The sequence below is a fragment of the Fusarium oxysporum genome, chromosome VIII, assembly GCF_013085055.1.
Source record: "Fusarium oxysporum Fo47 chromosome VIII, complete sequence".
Lineage (NCBI taxonomy): Eukaryota > Fungi > Ascomycota > Sordariomycetes > Hypocreales > Nectriaceae > Fusarium > Fusarium oxysporum.
Window position 1 is genome coordinate 3468305 of NC_072847.1, and position 20575 is coordinate 3488879.

General features: G+C 47.6%; 10 protein-coding genes across 10 annotated transcripts; 5 read left to right on the forward strand and 5 right to left on the reverse strand.

The window, feature by feature from the left end:
• Positions 1 to 1938: 1938 nt before the first annotated feature.
• Positions 1939 to 2990, forward strand: FOBCDRAFT_188649 (uncharacterized protein). Its single transcript, XM_059608664.1, has 4 exons — positions 1939 to 1980; positions 2040 to 2205; positions 2261 to 2662; positions 2716 to 2990. The coding sequence occupies exons 2-4, from the start codon at positions 2056 to 2058 to the stop codon at positions 2809 to 2811; spliced, it is 648 nt and encodes a 215-aa protein (XP_059465687.1). The 5' UTR covers positions 1939 to 1980; positions 2040 to 2055; the 3' UTR covers positions 2812 to 2990.
• A 40-nt stretch (positions 2991 to 3030) lies between these two features.
• Positions 3031 to 3981, reverse strand: FOBCDRAFT_230465 (uncharacterized protein). The gene has a single exon (XM_031187586.3). The coding sequence runs from the start codon at positions 3908 to 3910 to the stop codon at positions 3092 to 3094; it is 819 nt and encodes a 272-aa protein (XP_031034851.2). The 5' UTR covers positions 3911 to 3981; the 3' UTR covers positions 3031 to 3091.
• Positions 3982 to 5244: 1263 nt separating this feature from the next.
• FOBCDRAFT_205760 (uncharacterized protein) lies at positions 5245 to 5639 on the forward strand (the record flags this gene model as incomplete). Its single annotated transcript, XM_059609159.1, has 2 exons — positions 5245 to 5548; positions 5635 to 5639. The coding sequence occupies 2 exons, from the start codon at positions 5245 to 5247 to the stop codon at positions 5637 to 5639; spliced, it is 309 nt and encodes a 102-aa protein (XP_059467793.1).
• Positions 5640 to 6016: 377 nt separating this feature from the next.
• Positions 6017 to 7883, forward strand: FOBCDRAFT_263691 (flavin monooxygenase-like protein; the record flags this gene model as incomplete). Its single annotated transcript, XM_054706650.2, has 4 exons — positions 6017 to 6050; positions 6096 to 6287; positions 6336 to 6630; positions 6686 to 7883. The coding sequence occupies 4 exons, from the start codon at positions 6017 to 6019 to the stop codon at positions 7761 to 7763; spliced, it is 1599 nt and encodes a 532-aa protein (XP_054562625.2). The 3' UTR covers positions 7764 to 7883.
• A 636-nt stretch (positions 7884 to 8519) lies between these two features.
• FOBCDRAFT_230468 (uncharacterized protein) lies at positions 8520 to 10603 on the forward strand. Its single transcript, XM_031187584.3, has one exon. It carries the CDS (start codon positions 8613 to 8615, stop codon positions 10533 to 10535), a length of 1923 nt encoding a protein of 640 aa, XP_031034849.2. The 5' UTR covers positions 8520 to 8612; the 3' UTR covers positions 10536 to 10603.
• FOBCDRAFT_167118 (uncharacterized protein) lies at positions 10604 to 12515 on the reverse strand (the record flags this gene model as incomplete). Its single annotated transcript, XM_031187583.3, has 1 exon — positions 10604 to 12515. The coding sequence occupies one exon, from the start codon at positions 12513 to 12515 to the stop codon at positions 10719 to 10721; it is 1797 nt and encodes a 598-aa protein (XP_031034848.2). The 3' UTR covers positions 10604 to 10718.
• Positions 12516 to 13290: 775 nt separating this feature from the next.
• On the forward strand, positions 13291 to 14496 carry FOBCDRAFT_230471 (glycerate dehydrogenase). The gene has a single exon (XM_031187582.3). The coding sequence runs from the start codon at positions 13316 to 13318 to the stop codon at positions 14462 to 14464; it is 1149 nt and encodes a 382-aa protein (XP_031034847.3). The 5' UTR covers positions 13291 to 13315; the 3' UTR covers positions 14465 to 14496.
• FOBCDRAFT_230472 (uncharacterized protein) lies at positions 14497 to 16132 on the reverse strand. Its single transcript, XM_031187581.3, has one exon. The coding sequence runs from the start codon at positions 16093 to 16095 to the stop codon at positions 14737 to 14739; it is 1359 nt and encodes a 452-aa protein (XP_031034846.3). The 5' UTR covers positions 16096 to 16132; the 3' UTR covers positions 14497 to 14736.
• Positions 16133 to 16853: 721 nt separating this feature from the next.
• On the reverse strand, positions 16854 to 18681 carry FOBCDRAFT_230475 (S-adenosyl-L-methionine-dependent methyltransferase). Its single transcript, XM_031187580.3, has 9 exons — positions 18510 to 18681; positions 18416 to 18456; positions 18227 to 18364; positions 18108 to 18174; positions 18025 to 18052; positions 17963 to 17975; positions 17485 to 17911; positions 17342 to 17426; positions 16854 to 17291 (listed from the first exon to the last, which is right to left on the reverse strand). The coding sequence occupies exons 1-9, from the start codon at positions 18618 to 18620 to the stop codon at positions 17143 to 17145; spliced, it is 1059 nt and encodes a 352-aa protein (XP_031034845.2). The 5' UTR covers positions 18621 to 18681; the 3' UTR covers positions 16854 to 17142.
• Positions 18682 to 19114: 433 nt separating this feature from the next.
• FOBCDRAFT_263697 (Alpha/beta hydrolase fold-1) lies at positions 19115 to 20137 on the reverse strand (the record flags this gene model as incomplete). Its single annotated transcript, XM_059611329.1, has 2 exons — positions 19115 to 19166; positions 19224 to 20137. The coding sequence occupies 2 exons, from the start codon at positions 20135 to 20137 to the stop codon at positions 19115 to 19117; spliced, it is 966 nt and encodes a 321-aa protein (XP_059465688.1).
• Between the last annotated feature and the right edge of the window lie 438 nt (positions 20138 to 20575).

The window sequence follows — 20575 nt, forward strand, 5'->3', positions numbered from 1 at the left end:
AGAGTATAAGTTTAAGGTAGACTTATAGACCTATTTTATGTTATAATAATAAGAATAATACCTAGGTATAAGTAATATATATATATTTTAAGTTAATTAGCTTATAAATTTATAAATAAATAATAGGCTATTATTATAGCTTAAGATATATTTATATTATATAATAATTCTTAAAAGTTTTATAACTGCTATAAGATCTAGACTTTATTAATATTACAGTATAAAGCTTACTAGAAATGCCGATCCTAGGAAGAAAAATGATAACATATAAGAATTTAGTCTCATGCAGCGCAACGTAGTCTTTACAGTTCGACAGGCCATCTTTAAAGTGCGAGGAAGCTCGTGGCTCCAATTGAATTTTATCCGCACGACTGGCAAGGCATTGAGAACCGAGATTATCACCACCCCTGGAGAGGTTCTCTTTTTTGCTGTCACAGCCACGCCTGAATACAAAGCTGGTGACTACTACAATTTTCAACACATGGGTAGTGACAACTACTATGGAGATGGTAAGGGCTTCGATATGTCAAGCTGGAACTTCCCAGGTATTGCAGAGAGCTGCTTCGGAGGACCAGGCTCTTGCCCATACAATCCACAGCCATCTGTAACTCCAGCATCCTTTCCACTGCTAGTGCAAACCCCAAATGAGACTCTAGCTTGCTCACTCCAAGACACAACCTACGACGTATCATTTAGATCAGGCGCGGATATACAAAGTATTATACAACCTTATAACCTCACTTGGAGAAAGCCAGCCAAAATTACAGTATATCACATGCCCACCCAGGCATCCTTCGTTGGCACCGATCGCAATGATAGGACGGCCTATGGAATGATCTTCTAGGTGGGGCTATTGGTCGACAGAAGACGAATCTAACTGAGACCGGGGATCCGGTGGCTCAGGTATTCACCGTTGGCACTTTTATTATACAAACCGCCCTCATCGCAGCTATGGATATAATAGTTAACACTAGCGGGAGTTCGAAGGATGTTAACATCAACGTGTAGCTTCAGCCTTTTCGAGAGGCAAATCGGATGCTTACTCGTAATATGTCGGTGGGGCAGTTAATTGAAGAATTGTCAAGAAATCAAACACTTGGTCTCTTCAGCGATCCCAGATTCCGGTAAGAACAGTCGGCCTTTATCCGTTTCCACCTCTAACTAGTAAACCTCGAGATCTGCCAATGGTGCAAACAGGACTGTTGCCCAAGAATTGTCAGTAAACGTCTGGGAGTATCGGAAACAGAATCTATGGAGCCCTAACGATCTGACAATCCTAGCAGCGGGCTTTGGGATTGTGATTGGATTCCAAGCTTTGTATCATAACCGCACAAGCCACAATACAAGCTTTAGTACGATCCTAGCAACGACACGGAACAGAACCCTCGATGGTTTGATTAAAGACTCGTCCCAAACAGGGGCTCAGATAGTGACGGGACTTCTCAAAGCGAAATTGGTATTTGATATCTTGGAGAAAAGGGACGATAGTGTTGTAGCTACGACTTCGGTTGGACTTCCAAAAGAGATATTCCGTTTAACCAGGAAATAGCTTGGAATATATAGCACATAACTACACACGATAGCACCTTTAGGTTGCCTGTGAATAGATATGTTTGAGGTCTATTTTATCATGGAAATTGTCCAACGCTTCTCTTTTTTATAAACCATGAGTGAAGAAAGCTTGATTCATGTTGCCTCTCAATTGACCATTTGTTATTGTCTGTACAGCTTGTAATTAATTGAAACAGCGACATCTTTCCGTTCCATCACTTTAACATAAAATTCAGATTACAGACTTATGACGACATATTCACCTACCCTGGCTAGCCTTATGGGAAAGCGGGATATTTCTCCGACCTTAAATGATGGGGTAAGTGAACTCGCTTCCCCGCGTTTTTCTCCCTTCTCTTCTTCACAATCATCTTATAATCAATAACTGTTTATAATCTCTGAGCAGGCTACAGGTACTAAAAAGCTACGGTAAAATTCATTCGTAGCCGACAATGAGACTCCGGTACAATAAGGCTGACATGAGCTAGAACAACATTCGTCACCATGCCTCACTTTAGCTTCTTAGGAGAGACCTCGACTTCGGCCGACACTATCATTCAGATGTTGAATGAAGATGACCAGACTCAGAAAGATGAGATGACAAAGAATTGGCGTGACCATAAGCTGCAGGAGCTGAATTTTGTTGGAACACTTGTACTTGACTTCTAAATCCCTTCTTCTACTACCCACTCACCGAAATTCTAAACAGGGCGCTCTTCTCGCAAGTTGTCTCAGCACAACAGGTTCCTGGCCAGATGTCCTCCCCAACGGCCGCAACAAGCCCTGGTCAGTGCGAACGATGTGGTTCAGCGGCCTCGTGTTTGCCCTCTTCTCAGTAGTAATTGCAGGAGTTCAGAGCATGAGACTGCACCGCCTGTCTGCTCACCCCGACGGCCTCAGCTTGATCCGAAACAGCCTTGTTCGAAAACGGCAATCCGATAATAAGTCTCGACCCAGCTGGCTACAGGTATACGCATGGGAATTCAGCCTTGCGTTTTTAGTCTTGGCCATATTTTGTATGGTAATCGGTTTGACAACTCTGATATGGGCTGGCACCGAGTTTGGGCCCTCGAAGCCTAGAGAGGATGGCTGGTGGGATGGCAACTCCAAGGCAAGTGATGTTCTCCATGTCACTGTGTACTTTACTAACACCAGGGCTTTTAGATGGCGGTGACCTTTACGATTGTCCTCGGATTTGCGTCTTTAATCTTGGTCCTATCGCAGTCTGCTCTGTCAAAAAGTAATGTAATTAGGCTATGATGACTGAGTTCTGGCGATCTCTCAGCTACATGAAATGTCGGAGAAAACCCATCAAGATTCAAGGCAGAGAGCTATTCGGTGGGCTGGTTCGGCTGCTGACTATTGCCAGCGGAAGAGTCAAATTCCAGTGCCCGTAAAACCCAGAAGTAAAAGCTACAAAACGACCAGCTGACTCTTCTTTGCATCGTTTACTCATTAATATTGAATGAAGCCTTGCTATGGAAAAATGCCAGTGTATTGTATTCTAAAAAAGGTAGCTATAAACCATGCATCTCAAGCCTTACGCACTAACCGTAACTGAGTCAAACCAGGTATCTTCAGTAGTCATACAATCAATGCCAATGTAGAGACTCAAGCCTCCGGCAGCAACTTGAGCTTGATTATAGTTGCAAAAGTTTGAGATCTGTTGCCATGTGTTTGCAGAGGAAATAGAAAAGTCCATTTGTTGGGCGGTACCACCATTATAGCCACACCAGATAGAAGCTTGGTCGCATCCGGAGCCTGTGCGCACCCAAGCGGACACCGAATACGTGACGCCGGCTTGGAGTGAATTGAACGGTTGCCAAATGTAGTTGGTTTCAGAGGTCAGATGCCCAGAGCTTCTGCCATCGTGCTTGATAGTGGCATCGAGAGCTAGTGTTCCATCGTTCACGAGTTGCCAGGGTGCCGTAATCTCGTCGTCAAATTCGCCGTTGAGGATATACTGTGTAGCAGCAGTAGCTTCGGTGGTGGTGGTGGTGGACCCCGACACTTCAACTGTTGATGAGACCTGGATTGTTGAAAGGGTGGTGGCAGGATCAGTCGTTGACAAGATCTCGGTTGTTGAGAGGATGGCGGTAGTGGTGACATCATCGGAGGCAGCAGACGTCTCAGTGCTGCTCTCAGATTGAGTTACAGTGATGGTCTCGTCCTCGGTGGACGAAAGAACAGTAGAAGAGAATGCGGTCTGGGTAGTCATCGAAGCCTTCAAGGTAGAAGTGAGCGCCTCGGTAGAGGTCGAAACATCCCTAGACCTGGAGCTGACTTTGCAAGGGCTAGCATTGGAGCTAGACATGAAGCAGGCCGCCACAAAGGCGGCCACAAGCGTCTTAGAGGCCATTGTAAGAGAGCGAAATGAATCAGAAAACGAGTGTAATTGAAGGACAAGTAACGAGCGACAAGTGAGCAAAGATGGACGAGATGCTGATATTTTACGAAAAGGGCCTTTGCTTCTTCTTATTGTTGCTAAAACTTCTACGTGATTGGTGGACGCTGTTCATTCACTTCAGTTCTAGTACTGTTCGGTGCAAAACTATTGGCAGTCTAGGCTTAATAGAGCCTTGCTATACCAGCCACTGGAGCTATAGCTAATAGTTTTACTTTAGCGAAATTAGTTATTAATACAGCGGCAATTAATAACAAGTACAAAGAGCGGTCTTATATTTCATACTAGTATTAAAATAAGTAATATCCTTTATATTAATAATATGTTTTATTTAAATCTTAGTAGTTTTTATAATTACCTTACACTTTGCGTTAGCAGTTTTAGGTCTATTGCAAGCTACTTTATAGTGGTATATAGTAACTAAATCCCGACAATATCCTAATGAAGAAAATATCCTTCTAGAGGGAATCTACTAATTTATAAGGCAAAGTCTGGCTGCTGGGGTTTGGTTATGAGACGAGCCTTGATTCGCAGTTTTACTTGAATATCTTAGCCGTTTTGGGTTTGTTATCTCTGCAGCTAGGGTAACCCTGTCGCCTTTTTTATTCTTCTTAAAGGGCAGGTAGAAGGAGAATCTCTCAGACTAGTATTAACTCGCCAATTAAGTTAAACTTAAATAATGATGCCTACTTTACTAAGGTGCTAAGAGTGTAAATATAATTTTGTCCCAGAGTTATATGCAACTGCGCCAACATATGCCAATAAGTAGACCTTAGCAGGGATATGAAGCTCTGAGCAAATCGCTAATGATTTAGCTTTGCACTGCCTCGCAAAGTAATCCTTATCCAAGCTGAGATCCGGCTACTTATTAACATTCTCCTTTGACCTAAGGATGAACTTTATTCTCTATGTGTGTGCACTTAATAAGCAGGCCAAATCTTCCCTCAAGCTTAGGATTTTAAGTGTTTTCTATTAAGATTTAGTACACCGGGTTTAATAAAAGTTTCTATGTATTATGGTATATATCTATTCAAGCTACTGTAATAGAGCTTTATTATTATAGAGATGCTTAGGTAAATATATTCGAGATGTGGTGTATATATCCGGCTATTAATATATGTTAGTGACTATCTCAAGTGACTTTCATCTCCCTTAATATGGTGTAAGGATTGTTTGCAGAGGTTTCAAAGTTCTTTGAGTAATTGTGCTCTGGATCTTGCTAGGGCTGGCTACGAGAGAACATGCACTAAGATGCCTAGCTCGCAGGCGTTGTTAGGATCATTGACACGATGCTGGCTCTTCGCCGCCGAGCCAAAAGTGGTAGATCCTATTATGCGACGGTTACACTCACTGCTGTTGATGCGGTGCAGCTCGAGCAAGAGGTCGGCCTTTGCCCACCCGGAACTGTCAAAACGATCCAGGGTACGTACAAGTTTGCACCCATGACTCCGGATTTGCATGTTGGAGAGCTTCTCTATATCCTGAGTGACTCCTGGGCCGAGCACCCGGACATTTTGCACAGAGGATACATGGTTGAGTTTGAGACGGCTTGGGGCAAAATTTTGTCGCCTATTGTTCAGTACGAGAACGAGTGTAAGTCCAAGGTGGACTCACGAACCTGTTCCGTACTGTAGCAATGAGAATGTCGCCTGGGCATGAGCAATGTATACACATCTCAGGTTAGTTGGTCCGTGAATTTATAAGGAAATGAGGGGCCGTCTTTATAGCTAAAGATATACTTGCATATTAAACCATCGCAAGTCCAATACCGGTAGTTCTCCAAAGTTTTATAACTTCCGCGAGATCCGGATCATACTAACGACGTTGCAGTGGAAAACTTGTCAGAAATGCCGATCCCAGGAAGATGAATGATGACATGTAAGAATTTAGTCTCGTGCAGCGGACAGCCAATGAACAGCGCCACATTCCGAACATGCCAATCGGCTAATTGAATGTCTAATCCTTTGATAAGACATCATAAATACCACTGCGCCCTCACTTTTGCGACAATTTCATATCTAATACAAGTCAGGCGTAAAGGAAGCCAGACGAAAAGGCAAAATGAAGCACGTCAGTGTTGCCATCATAGGCGCCGGTGAGTACTCGCGCGACATCTCATGTTGATCTCTAACATGTCAAGGTCCAACGGGCATTTCCATGCTCAAGCAGCTTCTCCAAAATGGCTTCAGCGCAACGTTGTTCGAGAGACGTAGTTCCGTCGGAGGTTTATGGGCATACGATGCAAATAATGGGTGGACTACTGCTTTAGCATCCACGAGTGCGAATATTAGCAAGTATACTTGTGGATTTACCGATTTTCCAATACCAGACAGTAAGTTGGGCCTGGCTCTGCTGACGTGATGTCGCTTACTGCAACTAGAGTATCCTGTCTATCTCAGTGCAGCGAACTTTCAAGAGTTTATGCAGAGTTACGCTGAGCACTTCAAGCTCACAGAGCACATCTCGTTCAATAGCAGTGTTCAAGTTGTCAACCGTAACAGCGACGATAGTGGGTGGGTAGTACAGGTTGAGAAAGTCGGGACGGGAGAAACAGAATCTCGCCCATTTGACAAGGTTGTTTTCTGTCATGGCTATCAGACTCAGAGAGTGATGCCGACGTTTCCAGGGCAGGATAAGTTTGAGGGAGAGATTATACACTCGCAGCAGTACCGAAGGTTCGTGACACTCTGATGCGCGATTCCCTGGAACATACTCACCAATAAATTCTAGCCCAGAAGCGTTCCGGGGCAAAACAGTGGTAATTCTCGGCTTATCCACAACAACAGGCGAGATCACGCCACAAGTCATCAGCACAGCGAAAAAGGTCTACGTCTCCCATAGAAGTGGCCAAATGATGGTAAAACGCATGCGTAAAGGACGGCCGACAGACCTATTGATCTCGTGGAGACGCCGCCAGATTACACAATGGATGGCAAGAAACGTACCTAATTTCTACAGGTACTTAGCAGGCTGGGGAGCCAGACTTCTCTCGTCTCAATTCTCAGACGTGAAACTTGACCCGGAATGGCGGATTCAGTCATTCCGTAACCCGACGTTGCGATTACCGGGTCTCATCCAAGATATTGTTCCTCATCTGCAAGACGGCAGCTTGACGAGTTTGCACGGGATCAAAGGCTTCTTGGGCGGACGATCAATCGAGTTTGATGACGGGACTGTAGTGGATGACGTGGACAGCGTTATCCTTACTACAGGCTACCGTGCCGACTTTTCAGTCGCTCCTTTCATTGAGAAGAGTATGCCAAAGTCACCTAGCTATCAGGGACCCGCCATTCAACGCCTATACATGAATGTCTTTCCCCCAAAATACGCAGACAGCTGCGCCGTGCTTTGCTACTCAGCATATGGCAAAAACAACGGTTTCTCATTCAGCGATGTCATGAACATGGCCATCTCAAACATTTGGCGAGGCGTGAGCAAGTTACCGCCTTATGAAGAGATGGAGAAATGGGTTGACGAGCATCAAAAATGGGTCGCAGCAAACTGGGCCCGCGAGCCGCATCTAGACGTGAGCATGGTCAAACAGTATGAGTTCCAGCCCTGGATGCACGAACAAGCCGGAACGGGTATGGAGAATTTGGGATGGGGATGGGCAGGGTGGAAGTTCTGGTGGAAGGACAAGGAGATGTATAACCTCATGAATCACGGTGTAGAGACGGCTCACATGTTTCGGTATTTCGAGACGGGCAAGAGAAAGACGTGGGAGGGGGCGAGGGATGAGATTATTCGTCAGAACAGAATTGTTGAGGAGAGCTTTTCTGGGAAGAATAAGAAGCTGAGGGAGGAATAGGTTACAGCCAAGTCACAAGATCTTTCTAGAACTACAACTCCTATGTCTTGGGCCCGGCATTAGAATCGGATGTAGGTGGCTATATTTGGATTCACTGGAATTATGACCGCATTTCATTTACATCCCCTGCATATAACGGTCTTGCTTAAGCCCCGCGAACGGACCAGTTGCCTATATCCTGCACCGCATAACTCCCTCTCCAAAATTATGGTCAGGAGAAAACGGCGAGCTGCGGAATTGAACCTAGCCGCTGATCTTCGATGCGACAAGCACCAGCCCCTGCAGCGGGGGATTCGATGGTTCTGGTTGGTGCATGTAACGATGTGCGGCTCAATGCCCCAGTTATGTCTTAAACCCGCGGGAGTGGAACCCGGGCCAAGCTACAAGTTCGGGGATGGGCGGAAACGCAGCTAGTGTGAGCCGATACTATGCCGTTCGTGGTAACTGCTCTGTCTGATCGTTGGGGTGGTATTGCACAGCCTGCAATGCGATGTGTGAGCCAAGCCTGTAGATTCTGCACTCGATGTTGGGTCTGGTAACTATTGGTTCTGTATAATGGGGGATTTGGTGCTGGGAGTGGTCAGGCATATGCAGCTGACCCCTGACTAGTTCTGGACTGAATGCCGAGGTCGTTACATTGAACTGATTCAACGAGACCTCCCCTGGTTTGAGTTGGGGCCCTGATATTCTATGAATGGATAGATAAATAGCAAGTTGCAGCCGACAATTGTTGTACCTCACCATCCATTCATTACAGTCATTCCTTCATTCTCCCTTGTTGACCTACCACGGCCACAGGGACGTCATTCATTTATTACACTCTTTTGATTGGATCTCACTTAATACATCATGAGGCACGCCTTCTTTGCCGGCCTTCTGGCCGCCCCAGCTTCCGTGTGCGCCGTTGCCCTCACAGGCTACGAGTACATCGTCGTTGGCTCAGGTGCTGGAGGAGGACCTCTGGCTGCTCGCCTCGCATTGGCTGGTCACAAGACCCTTCTCATCGAAGCTGGTGACGACTACGCCTCGCTCAACTACACCGTCCCTGCCTACTCTGCCAATGCTTCTGAGGATCCCGAGATCTCGTGGAACTTCTTTGTTCGTCACTACGCTGACGATGAGCGACAAGCTCGTGACTACAAGACCACTTACGATACGCCCGACGGGGAGTACACTGGTCTTAACCCTCCTGAGGGCGCTGAGATCAAGGGTACTCTGTACCCCCGCACTCAAGCTCTGGGTGGCTGCACGGCTCACAATGCTTTGATCGCTGTTTACCCTCACCAGTCTGACTTTGAGTATATTGCCTCTCTCACCGGTGATGATTCATGGTCAGCGGATAACATGCGAAAGTACTTTGTCAAGGCTGAGGACAACAACTACCGCCCTGCTGGCGAGGCTGGCCACGGCTACGATGGCTGGCTCAGCACTGAGACTGCCCCCCTCAGCATTCCCCTCAACGACGAGCAGCTTCTCAGCATCCTCAGTGGAGGTGCCGTTGCTCTGTCCGAGATGACTGGAAAGAATATCACCATGGATGGTCTGATTGCCGACGATGCCAACGCCGACACTCTGGCTCGTGATCAGGAACCTGGCTTCTACCAGATCCCTCTGTCTACCAAGGACGCTAGCCGTATCGGACCCCGTGAGCTCATCCTCTCTGTCCGCGATGCCAAGCACCCCAACGGTACCAAGAAGTATCCTCTTGATGTCCGAACCAACTGCTACGTCACTAAGGTCACATTCGATGACTCCAAGCCTCCTCGTGCCAATGGCGTTGAGTTCCTCGACGGCAAGCATCTCTACAAGGCCAGCCCCCTTGCTACCGGTGCTGCTGGTACTCCCGGCAATGCCACTGCTTCTCGCGAGGTTGTCGTTGCTGGCGGTGTTTACAACACTCCCCAGATCCTCAAGCTTAGCGGTATCGGACCTGCTGATGAGCTGAAGAAGTTCGATATCCCTGTCATCTCTGATCTTCCTGGTGTCGGTACCAACCTCCAGGACCACTACGAGATCTCTGTCCAGGGAACTCTCGAGAACAACTTCACATCCTTCGATGGCTGCACCTTCGGCCTCTTCACTGATGAGGACCCCTGTGTCGACCGCTGGAGAGCTCCCGTTGATGGTGATCACGGCATCTACTCCTCTTCCGGCCTTGCTGCCTCCATGTTCTACAAGAGCTCCACTGCTGAGAAGGACAACTTTGACATCTTCGCCTTTGGTGGTCCCGTCAACTTCAGAGGATACTTCCCCCAGTACGCTGTCAACGCCACCATCGAGCACAACTGGTTCTCATGGGCCATCCTCAAGGCTCACCCTCGCAACAACGCCGGCGAGGTCCTCCTCCAGTCAGCTGATCCTCTTGACATGCCTGCCATCACCTTCAACTACTTTGACACCGGAAACGGCGACTACTCTGCTGATCTCCAGGCCTTGTACGAGGCCGTCGAGCTTACCCGAAGCGCACTGGCCAGCCAGGCTGTCAATGTCACTGAGGTTCTCCCTGGTGCCGATGTTACTTCTCAGAAGGACATTGAGACATATGTCAAGGATGTTGCTTGGGGTCACCACGCTTCCTCTACTTGCCCCATTGGTGCTGATGATGACAAGATGGCGGTTCTCGACTCCAAGTTCCGAGTTCGAGGTGTCACTGGTCTTCGTGTTGTTGATGCTTCGGTTTATCCTCGCATCCCCGGTACCTTTACAGCTGTGTCGACCTATATGGTTGCTGAGAAGGCTGCCGACATCATGCTGGCTGAGCTTGAGGAATAGATGTTGATGAGAAAAGTGGTTATAATGTATATTAATGTTGAGCTGATCTTAGACGAAGACTAATACCAAGTAATGTTTGAGATATAATTGTTTTCTAATTGATTGATCAACACGTAATGCTTATCTATAACCGATCAGACCATTCCCTCTGAGCATTCAAGAACAGTCCCTTGCTTGGTCCATCTAAGCAAAGCCGAGGTTCAAAGTATACTTCAGCGGCGTCGTGCCTGTGATGTACACATGATTGCCTTGCAAAGTGAGATTACCGCCATGCCAGCTATACTGCTCACCAGCATCGGCTGCGATTGGTCCTTTTCCATTTCCTGGCCCGAAGGTGATCTTGTCGTCGCCCACGCTGTACTCTCCCTTTCCTTCGATGAGGTGGTATATGGTTGTGTTGTCGCTATCAAGAATCTCCTTCACTCCCTTGAACTTTCCACCCTCTCTGAACGTCAGTTCAAAGGTCAATTCGACATTATCCTCTCCTGTAACCTCAAAATCGAGATCATATCCCTTCTTTGTCGGCTTGATCTCAACATCGGTTTTGAGACGACGAACACTGGTTGGGCGGTTCGTAAAGTCAAGCATGGCGTAAAAGCGACCATCGACCGACTTAGACAGCGCATATGTCCCGTTGTCGTCGCGTTTATCAGCTGGAATAGGGAGGTAGTATGGAACTTCGATCTCGCTCCCCAGCTTGATAACACCATCCTTGGATAGCTCAACGCCATTCGATCGGAAGTGACCCATGCTGAAAAAGCTAGCACTAAGTCGTACGGCTTCAAGAACCGCCTTTCCGTTCCAGGCTCGGAACATGGTCGGATTCGTCGAAAGGCCCGAGCCCATTCGGTTGTAGAACTCGGCCTTCTTTCCGTCCATGGTATACCAGTCCGACCCACCAAATGCCGACACTGTAAGCTTTCCACGTCTGGCTCGTACAAGACCTGCCGACTTGTAGTGCTTCTTGAAGTCAGAAAATGGTTGCTTTGGCTTGGGCAATTCTGCTGCCAATTCGGGGCGTTCTATGATGTTGCCTAGAAAATCGCCCAATTGCGTCCCAACTCGCTTCTCAATGAGACGAGCCATTGCAGCGAATCGGCCGTTGTTGTCCAACAGAGCAAGCTCGCGAAATTGTGGGTAAAAGTTCCCCATGTTGTCCCCTGGAGGCTGAGACTGGTCCTGTCGGCGGCTCTGGATTGTTTCCATCTCGCCGTTTGGCTCGGCATGCTCAATGGAAAGCTCGAGGTTTTTGCGGACAAAGCTGACCAATTCTGTGTAATTGAGCTCGTGAGCTACCGTCAATAGAGAAGGGTTCGACACGGCCGAGTAGTAGTTAGGGCTACGTTCCGAGTAAATGCCATCAGCGTCGATATCAATCCCCTCTGCAAGCCACTCATCGATCCTCTTAATCAAGCTGGGATCTTCAATGATGTTGGAGATGCGTGCCAAGGCGCTGCAAATTTTCCATCTATGATTGGGGGTATGAATTCCGCCCTTTGCAAGACCAGGCGCTGCCTTCTTGAGAATACCACGCATGGCTTTGGCAAAAGGTTGCGAAGCCTCATGATCGTCTCGCTCGAGGATGCGTACCATGATACCAAAATCTTCGATCAAGAAGCCGGTATCAGGCGGGGAGTGTCGATTGCCGACGGTGTAAGTCCCGTCATCATGCTGAACCTCTACCAGAACAGAGAGCATTTCCTCGATATGCGGCAACAGAGATTCATCGTGGTAGTAGGTCGAGTTTGGCCACACAAATGGTGTAACAAGGCGACGGACCTCACGTGTCAATGACCTTGGTGAGCCAGTCAATGAGGCATTTTTACTGTCGATAACGGTCTGAACCTGAGAATCGGCTGACTTTGTGAGAAGCTTCAAACTGGTCCAATCCTTGGCTGGAGTAGAAGAGGCATTGGCAGTGATGGCAAGTAACGCCACGCCTGCGGCCCTGAGGGCACTCGACATACAGGGAAGATGCATTGGGACGCGACAACACGAGAAACTCGAGTTAGCATGAGAGTTAGCGTGTGGTACAAGCTTAAATAGATAAACAAAGAGTGCCAAGCCCGAGGTTCGGTGTCTGATATACCGATTACAGCAGCAATCGGGTTCATGAAGAGCTGCCGAAGCCCACTTCCCCGTGGGGGAGGCTTTCAGATACCTTCTTTTTACAGGTTAGATCCAGCGGGGTGCTTTTTACTAGCACGATTAAGCTTAACCTTAGTAAATGAAGCTGGAGATTGGGGGATGGCTCGGACAAGTGCCCGAAATAATGCAATTTGTTTTATAATGGACTTCCCCATTGTGTATGGCCTTATGGTAGTGACGAGCTTTCACGATGGTAGGTCACAACAGGGTATAGCTTCACAACTAGTGAGGATGTTTGTCCCAATCGTCTTTGAGTTTCATCGCTTCTTGACATTCACTGTAGCAGCGACCTTATGAAAGGGTTTATACTTGATATGAAATGATATAATAGGTCACATCTGTTAAATATTCCTTTGTTGCATCTGCTATTAATCATCGTATCAGCCGGTGGTCAAGAAAACAGTCATGATGGAAATATCTTCATTTTGTATTTACCCGGTAGCGTTGAGCGAGTTCGATGACTTTCGGATCTGACTCGGCCGAGCCGAGCTCGGTCGGCTTTTGATCAACACGGGCGGTTTCTGCAGATCATTTATAATCATTCATATTTAACTCCAGGTCGATGAAATCGATAAAACTTTTTTTGAAACTTTAACAGAAACTCTCAGGCTTCAAAAGAACATTGAATTGAGATGCTTCCTACTATGCGTTCACTGGGCCGTACTGCTCGTGGGCTTCCACTCCACGGAGAATCATCAATACCCTCCCTGTTAGTCTTGGACGACTACCTTCGGATCTCAGCAAAACATTTTGGGCACTTGCAGCCTCCGAAATTACAAGTAGAATTGTCTGATGCCCACCTTCCTCAGCGAACTGCTGAAGAGCGGAGCAACTTGATTGAGAAGCTCTACCCGTACGACATCATCTCCACCATGCGTGAGCGAACCCCGTTCTCTGGGGAGCTGCTGCACCAGCTACCCAACTTGAAGCTGCTACTATGTACCGGTACTCAGTTTGAGACCTTTGATCTAGAGACAGCCAAGAAGCTGGGGATCACAGTTGCTTCAGCGCTAGGTCGCGGCCGGAGTGACGGAACACAGCATAAGCAGGACATCCGCAAAGGAGGAAGCCATCCTGCAACGCACCACACATGGGCTATGATCCTTGCTCTGGCTAGAAACATCGCTGCAGACGATACTTCCATCAAAGCCGGTGGATGGCAGTCAGACATGGCTATTGGTCTGTCGGGAAAGACTTTGGGGGTCGTTGGTCTGGGAAGGTTGGGAGCAGCAGTGGCAAGAATTGGGTCTTTGGCCTTTGGCATGAAGATCAAGTGCTGGAGCAGCAGTTTAGACCAAGCTAGGGCTGATGAGATGGCTGTCAAGCTTGGCCTGCCCATTGAGGATGAGGATGGCGACAAGACCTTTCAAGCAGTTAGTAAGGAAGAGCTGTTTGCAACTGCTGATGTAGTCACTCTGCACTACGTTTTGAGTGACCGATCACGTGGTCTTATTGGCGCCAAGGAACTTGCAGCGATGAAGCAGACGGCGTTGCTAATTAATACATCCCGCGCCGCGCTCATTGATGAGACGGCACTGCTGGAGGCAGCCAATGAGTGTTCCATTCGCGGCGTTGCACTCGACGTCTTTGGATCTGAGCCTCTACCTGCAGATAGTCCATGGCGGTCTCAGGACTGGGGAAAAGGTAGGAAGAGTCGCGTGCTGGTAACGCCGCATATGGGGTACGTGGAGGAGGGCATCATGAATCGCTGGTATGCTGAACAGGCAGAAAACGTCGAGAGATGGTTAGACGGAAAGGATGTTCTCCATCAACTGGTTTGAGGCAGCACTTATTGTCCCTTCAGTATGTACGTGTACAGCTTGTACAACTAAACATAGGAGAGAAGACAACTCAATGTAAGTGACACATTGCGTGCAGTATATTAAAGAGAATCTAAAATAATTCCCCAATCATATCTAAGATAAGTCATCAACGCCATCGTATGAAAGAAACCTGCTCTAGTAATATCAATAAATACATTCTAAATCATCTTCATTCTCGATCTGTAATCATCTCATCAAAGCAAGGCAAGAGCACTGAGTGAGGAACCAATTCACTCCTCTGCTTGCTTATTCGCCTCAGGCTCTTGACCAACAATTGACTCGAGTTTCTCTCGGAACGAATCGTCGTAATAGCTCATAACGGAGGAAGTCCGCGCAGTGTCCATCGACGTGCGAGGCGACGGGGCATAAGCGCTGCCATCCGCCGAGAAGATGGACTCGCGCACCGACGCTGAATACTGGCTGCTTGTGTTCCTCGCTGGTAGTTGGAGGCGCTTGGAGGAGGCGGATGTGACGGAGAGGTTCTTCTTCTCAAACATGGCGAGCTTGTCTGAAACGGAGCCAGCTCGTTTCTGAAGCGCGGTCAGGTCGTTGTTTGGTTTGGTGTTTTCTTTCTCTTCTAGCTTTCGCATCCAGGCTAGGCGGTCACTCAGTGCGCCTGGTCGCTTTGAATTGACCCTAGCGAGGGGAGTTTCTGATGAGGGTGACTCGGCAGCCTTTTGTGCAGGAGGTCCAAGGCTGGTGGGTCTCTTCAAGGCCAATTGAGGGTTTCGTGGAATTTGGATTCCTTTAGAAGGCGTAGCAGTAGACGGCGAGTCAATTGGGCTGGTGCTGAGTGGTCTAGGTGGTGGCGGCATAGCTAACCGTGCCTCACGCTCTGCAGTCCATCTTGGCGATTCTTTTACCGATGGAGTAGATGGAGTGGCAATGAGACTTTCATTTGGCACCAAGCGAATAGTGGCGGTGCGTAGTGCATTTGAATCGTGATCTTCGTTAGGGGCCTGGAACATAGTCTCCAGGTCTAGAGGTAATGACTTGCGATGGTTCTTGAGGTTCTTGACCGGCTGGTGAATTAAATGTCTGGCCTCGACTGGTCGACCACGGTCTAGGATACTGGGCGTTGCCGACACATCTGGATTGTTGATGGCTTCCAGCGCCGATGCTCGAGCTTGGTGCTGGTCTGCATCGCTGCTGTCGATAAATGTCAAGGGTCGAGTGGCTTCATTGCGATTAACTGGCTTCCGCGAAAACGGATGACTAAGTCTCGCTGACTGATGCGACGCGTCGGCAGGCGATGATTGCTGCTTGTCGGCGTCCTTGGGCTGGAGGAGCCAACTACTCGGGAGACGAAGGCTCTCGAGGCCGTTTAACTGAACATCAAGTCGAAAGTCCGACGCGTTGGATTGCGAAGCATGGTCGGACCTGACATCGGGCTTGGATTTGGCTTTATTGAGGCGTCGCAGCGGGATCAGGCTGGACAACTTATGTGCCAGCGGTCGCCACAGAGGTTTATCGTTGCTGCTGCTGCTGCTCTTGTTGCCTGCCATTGTCTTACGACTCTTCAAGATCAAAAGGGTTGCATCAAAGGTACCGATTGCATCACTATTCTGGCTGCTGTAAAAAGCAGTCATAAGTTTGCTGCTGTGTTTGTTTACAGGTCCATGTTTTGGCAAAAGGGGCGAGGAATGCGTTGCATTGCTCGCTTGACGTTACCCCCTTCATTGTTTCAAATGACCGGGTGCCTAATTCGGGCTTAGCCGATATTACTGCGTGATTTCACTATGGGCTTGACTACTTCAGGATAGTGTTCTCCAGCAAAAGAGGTGGGGCAGACTTGGCCGAGGTTGCATCCTATCCTAACCTGGAGTCCAACAATTGAGGACAGCTATTGACGAGATACTCAATAGTAAATGAGAGACTATAAAATGTATAGAGAGGTGTAACTGAATGCAAACCGAAAGAACTGCGTTATTGGCTCTAATTGGAAGGTTGAAGTGAGAAGATGATGTTGTTGTCCGTGCTTCGTAAATATCTCGTTAAAACGTAAATGTCATCAAGCTTAATGCAATTCACTTCACATGACGAGATTCTTCACGGGCACGTCCCCAGGCAACAAAACCAGAGTAAATTGGACCTAATAGCCGCAATTGCAATTTTGAAATGCAATTTAATACCGTGCTCTCCCATGTGATCCCATGACGTTCTGAAAGCCTCAGAGTCAAGCTTTTACAACTCATCTCACCAGCGGAATGCACACTAGCACTAACGAATTAGCTTGGCAACGTCGCTTGATTAATTCTATGAGTTCGTTACGACAACATTTAAAGGTGTCGTACAAATGACGTTTTACGAGATGCTCTCGAGACTCCTTATGTCTCATAACAGCTCCGTCGAGGTCACCTGAGTGCCGTGCAAATGTGGTTTCAAGTGCCAGACCTATGTGAAACAATGGTTGATTGGTACAGTCCCGAATATATTATTCGGACCCGACTACGTCGCACTGCCCAAGAAGATAGCGTGATTTGGATCGCAAACAATAGCTTCATGGATGTAATACTTAAACAGAGTGCTTGGCCTTGAACAATTTTCTCTCTTGGTGGTCTTGAGAATTCTTGGAGCCTGGCTATCTATTCGAAGGACAATAAACGCCTGCTTGGTAATCCCATGACACCGTAGTATTATTCTGGTTTGCGGCCGTACACATAGCGCACCACAAAATAACCATGAATCTTGCGGTTGCGAAGAGCCTTTCGTATACCCATCAGGAACACCTGGTACTCATCCTTTGGCCACTGCAACACATTGTTCCACAACAGCAGAGTATATCCTTTAAAAGCTGTGAGCATAGAACAGAAACAAATAATAGGCTCAGCATACCTTCAATGTCATTCTCCAATGTCAGCTTGACAAATCGGCCGACCTCGGCCAGCCTTGGGTCCTTGGGCCAATCCCCAATCGGGATCTGCATATCGCGGACGGAATCAGCCTTGCAAGAGCTCACTGATCAACTGTAAACTCACCTTGTAGTCCACCGTCTTGATATCCACAAACCCTGCCTCTTCCATTCCCTTCGGTTGCAAGTCATGCACGAAGAACGTTCGACCAATTGCTTTACCACCCTCCTCATACAGCTTGTTGCACAACTTATAGACCTCTTCCTCTTCAGCTGTGCCATCGTCGCTGCGAAAATGAATGTCGGCTTCAACAGACTCAACCCAGCCTCCCGGCGTACAAACACGGTAGGCCTGTTGGTATAAAGCAGTCCAATCTTGGATGGCTCCGAAGAGATAACGCATGTGGACGAAATCAAAGGTGTTGTCTTTCCAAGTCCACGTTTCGGTGGCATCGTCGATTTCGAAACGCACATTTGGGGGGACCCATTTGGGCTGTGTTGGTGAGAGATCAGTTGCTGTCACTTCTGCTTGCGGGAACTGATCTGCAAAGTCTCTGCAAGCGTGTCAGCATCACGTCGCTTAATAGAACCTACAGTTCTCATACATCGCCCAGATTCCTCGAAGGCTTGTTAGCTTTGAGTTTGAGTCAAATGTACGGAGACTTACCGCTTCCTGTCCCAACATCAAGCGCTTTCTAATCACATATCAATGCCGACACTTCTTGACCACGATACGACTTCTTCACATACCTGGATGTTGTCTCCAATAGGAGCTAGATACAACTGACCGTCGAGCAGAACCGTCAAGTAATGATGGCTTGGACTTTGATGAGCAGGCGGCTTGAAGGGTCGAGGACGCTAGATCTCACCTGATGTCAACAGACTCTAATTGTTGTTCATCATTTGGAAAAGAATATTCAGTCACGAACTTGTCGCTATGAAAAGTTCGGCCCTGAATGCTTCTGTAATGAAGGATGCTTGAAGAAACAGAGGCAGTTGAGCTATCACTAAAAGTGTTGTTAACATCGATTGTATATCACCGCAAGAGTAAAGCTCACGCGTCTGTTTCAAGTGTTGAGTCGGCGTCGTCTCGAACATCCTTTCTAGCACGTTAGCATAGCAAGTGGTAGAGAACATCTCAAAAAACCTCACGTCATCGTTTTCAGCAGCGGGTATAAGTTCAGTTTGCGGAGACGGTGTCGACTTGGGCCCAGAGGCCGGGGATGACGGCCCAGTTGGTGATTTGGTCTTTGGCGACGACATGGAGAACTATTTTTTTTGTGACACTGGATCAAAGTGATTGCGAGAGATATTTTGACAGTTTGAATTGAGCGGACTTGAGAGGGAGAGGGGAACCCTGCCCTCGCCAATGACCAGTTGTGCTGACGTTGCATCATGGTGGGCTGAGTAACAGCCATTCTTATCAGATCATATCATGATATAAAGGGAAATGCCTATAAAAAGGAGGTATTAGAAATAGGCTGTATTACTATGCACAAATCAAGTCGCGCAGCCACTATGGATATGCAGATACAGCTGTATTTGATGTAACGATATTTTATGCCTTCCCAAAGCAAGATTTAAGGTAGCTACTAAAATAACAGTAAATTCTCGATTGAACTCTATGCATTGTGCATTGTCTAAAAAAGTTAGCAGAACACGAAGTTGAAGATGCATCCTTTGAACTAACGAACTATAACATATAAACACTGATTGGAGATTCTTTCTTCACACAGATTTACACTGTGCCTGAGTTTCTAGTCCGCCTTTGTCTCCCCGGACTGAAAACTCCACAAGCTCTTGACCTTTCTATACAATAGTATAGTGCAACCTACAAAACTACCAACGACTAGCGGTAGTCCGTACCGAAACCATGTTGTAGGTTGCCAAGGGCTCACTAGAGGAATGAATGGCTTGTTTGCTACTTCGAGTGCCTTTGGCGATTCGTCGGCTCTTGTGCCCGTGAATGACTCAAAAGCCTGAAGCATGATCTGCACAACCTGCGTTGGCTGGCTTAAGAATGGCGAATGGCTTGTCTTCAGCTCGGTATAAACCACGCGACCACCCAACATCCTCGCCATCCCAATCTGAGCTCTTTGCACGACGATTGGCAGCCCCTGATCTTCGACAGTTCCGATGAACCATACAGGTACATCCAGCCACCCGGAGTACGAATACTCACTACCTTCAAACAATGCTCTAAGGCTTTGCGTGGTGAGCATAGAAGTCGCGTGATCTGCCTCGGCAGGCGGTAGATCGTGGTAGAAGAACTTCTGAGGACGAACTGCGAGATCTGCGAACCCAGTCTCTTTGTTGACGCGGAAGAATGGAGGAGTGATGTTGAGAAAGTGGTCCATAAAGGTGAGCCCCGTGAAGCAAAATCCGGTAGCAATGAGAACAAGACCGACAACGTGTCCTGTCTCTGGAATTCGTTTGCTGGACGTAGCTGTTGATATTGAACTCTGGCTTGATATGGATGACTCCTCGCGTACAAAGGTTGGCTTCGAGAAACCTTTAACGGCACTGTTCCCAACCGTTCCTCCATAGGAATGCGCAATGACAATCACGTCACGGCCGTTTTCTGTTTCCTGCCTGATAGCAGAACGGACGGCGCCAACATCGTCTTTGAATGTTGCCATTGGGTTATCCATTGTTGTTGGAAGCGTGACGGGAATGCATCTCAAATGATGTTGGCTTCGTAAATGTTCCATTACTTTGCCGTAACATGATGGCTTATGCCATGCGCCCGGAACAAAGACCAAGCTTGTTTCATTGGACATATTGTCGAATTGGCGACGTGATGAGATAGTGGTAAAAGACAGATTACCGAGGAAAAAGAGAAAAGAGAATTAATAAAGAGCGCCGAAGCGGAATATAAATAGCAAAGAGCAAAGCGTGGAGATAATAAATATGGGCATGATTAAGAGCTAATGATCACTTTCCTGATTTGGACTGATTGACGAGCGGGTTCGAGAGGCAGCGGACTTTACCAACCAATCAAGTCACGGAAGCTAAGCGTTTAGTGCGTATTTAAACGATTTACCTCCAGTCACAAATCTTCTCTGCCATTCTTCCTGCAAGGCTCAACACTTTCAAAGCAATCCTGATTTGAATCAGATCAAACTGGTGGAGTTGTTCCTACCTTGGCTCTGGCAGTTAAGAGCTCGATAATACGCAAGCACGATCGTGAGAACTTGGGTTAAGCTGTAGATAGGACT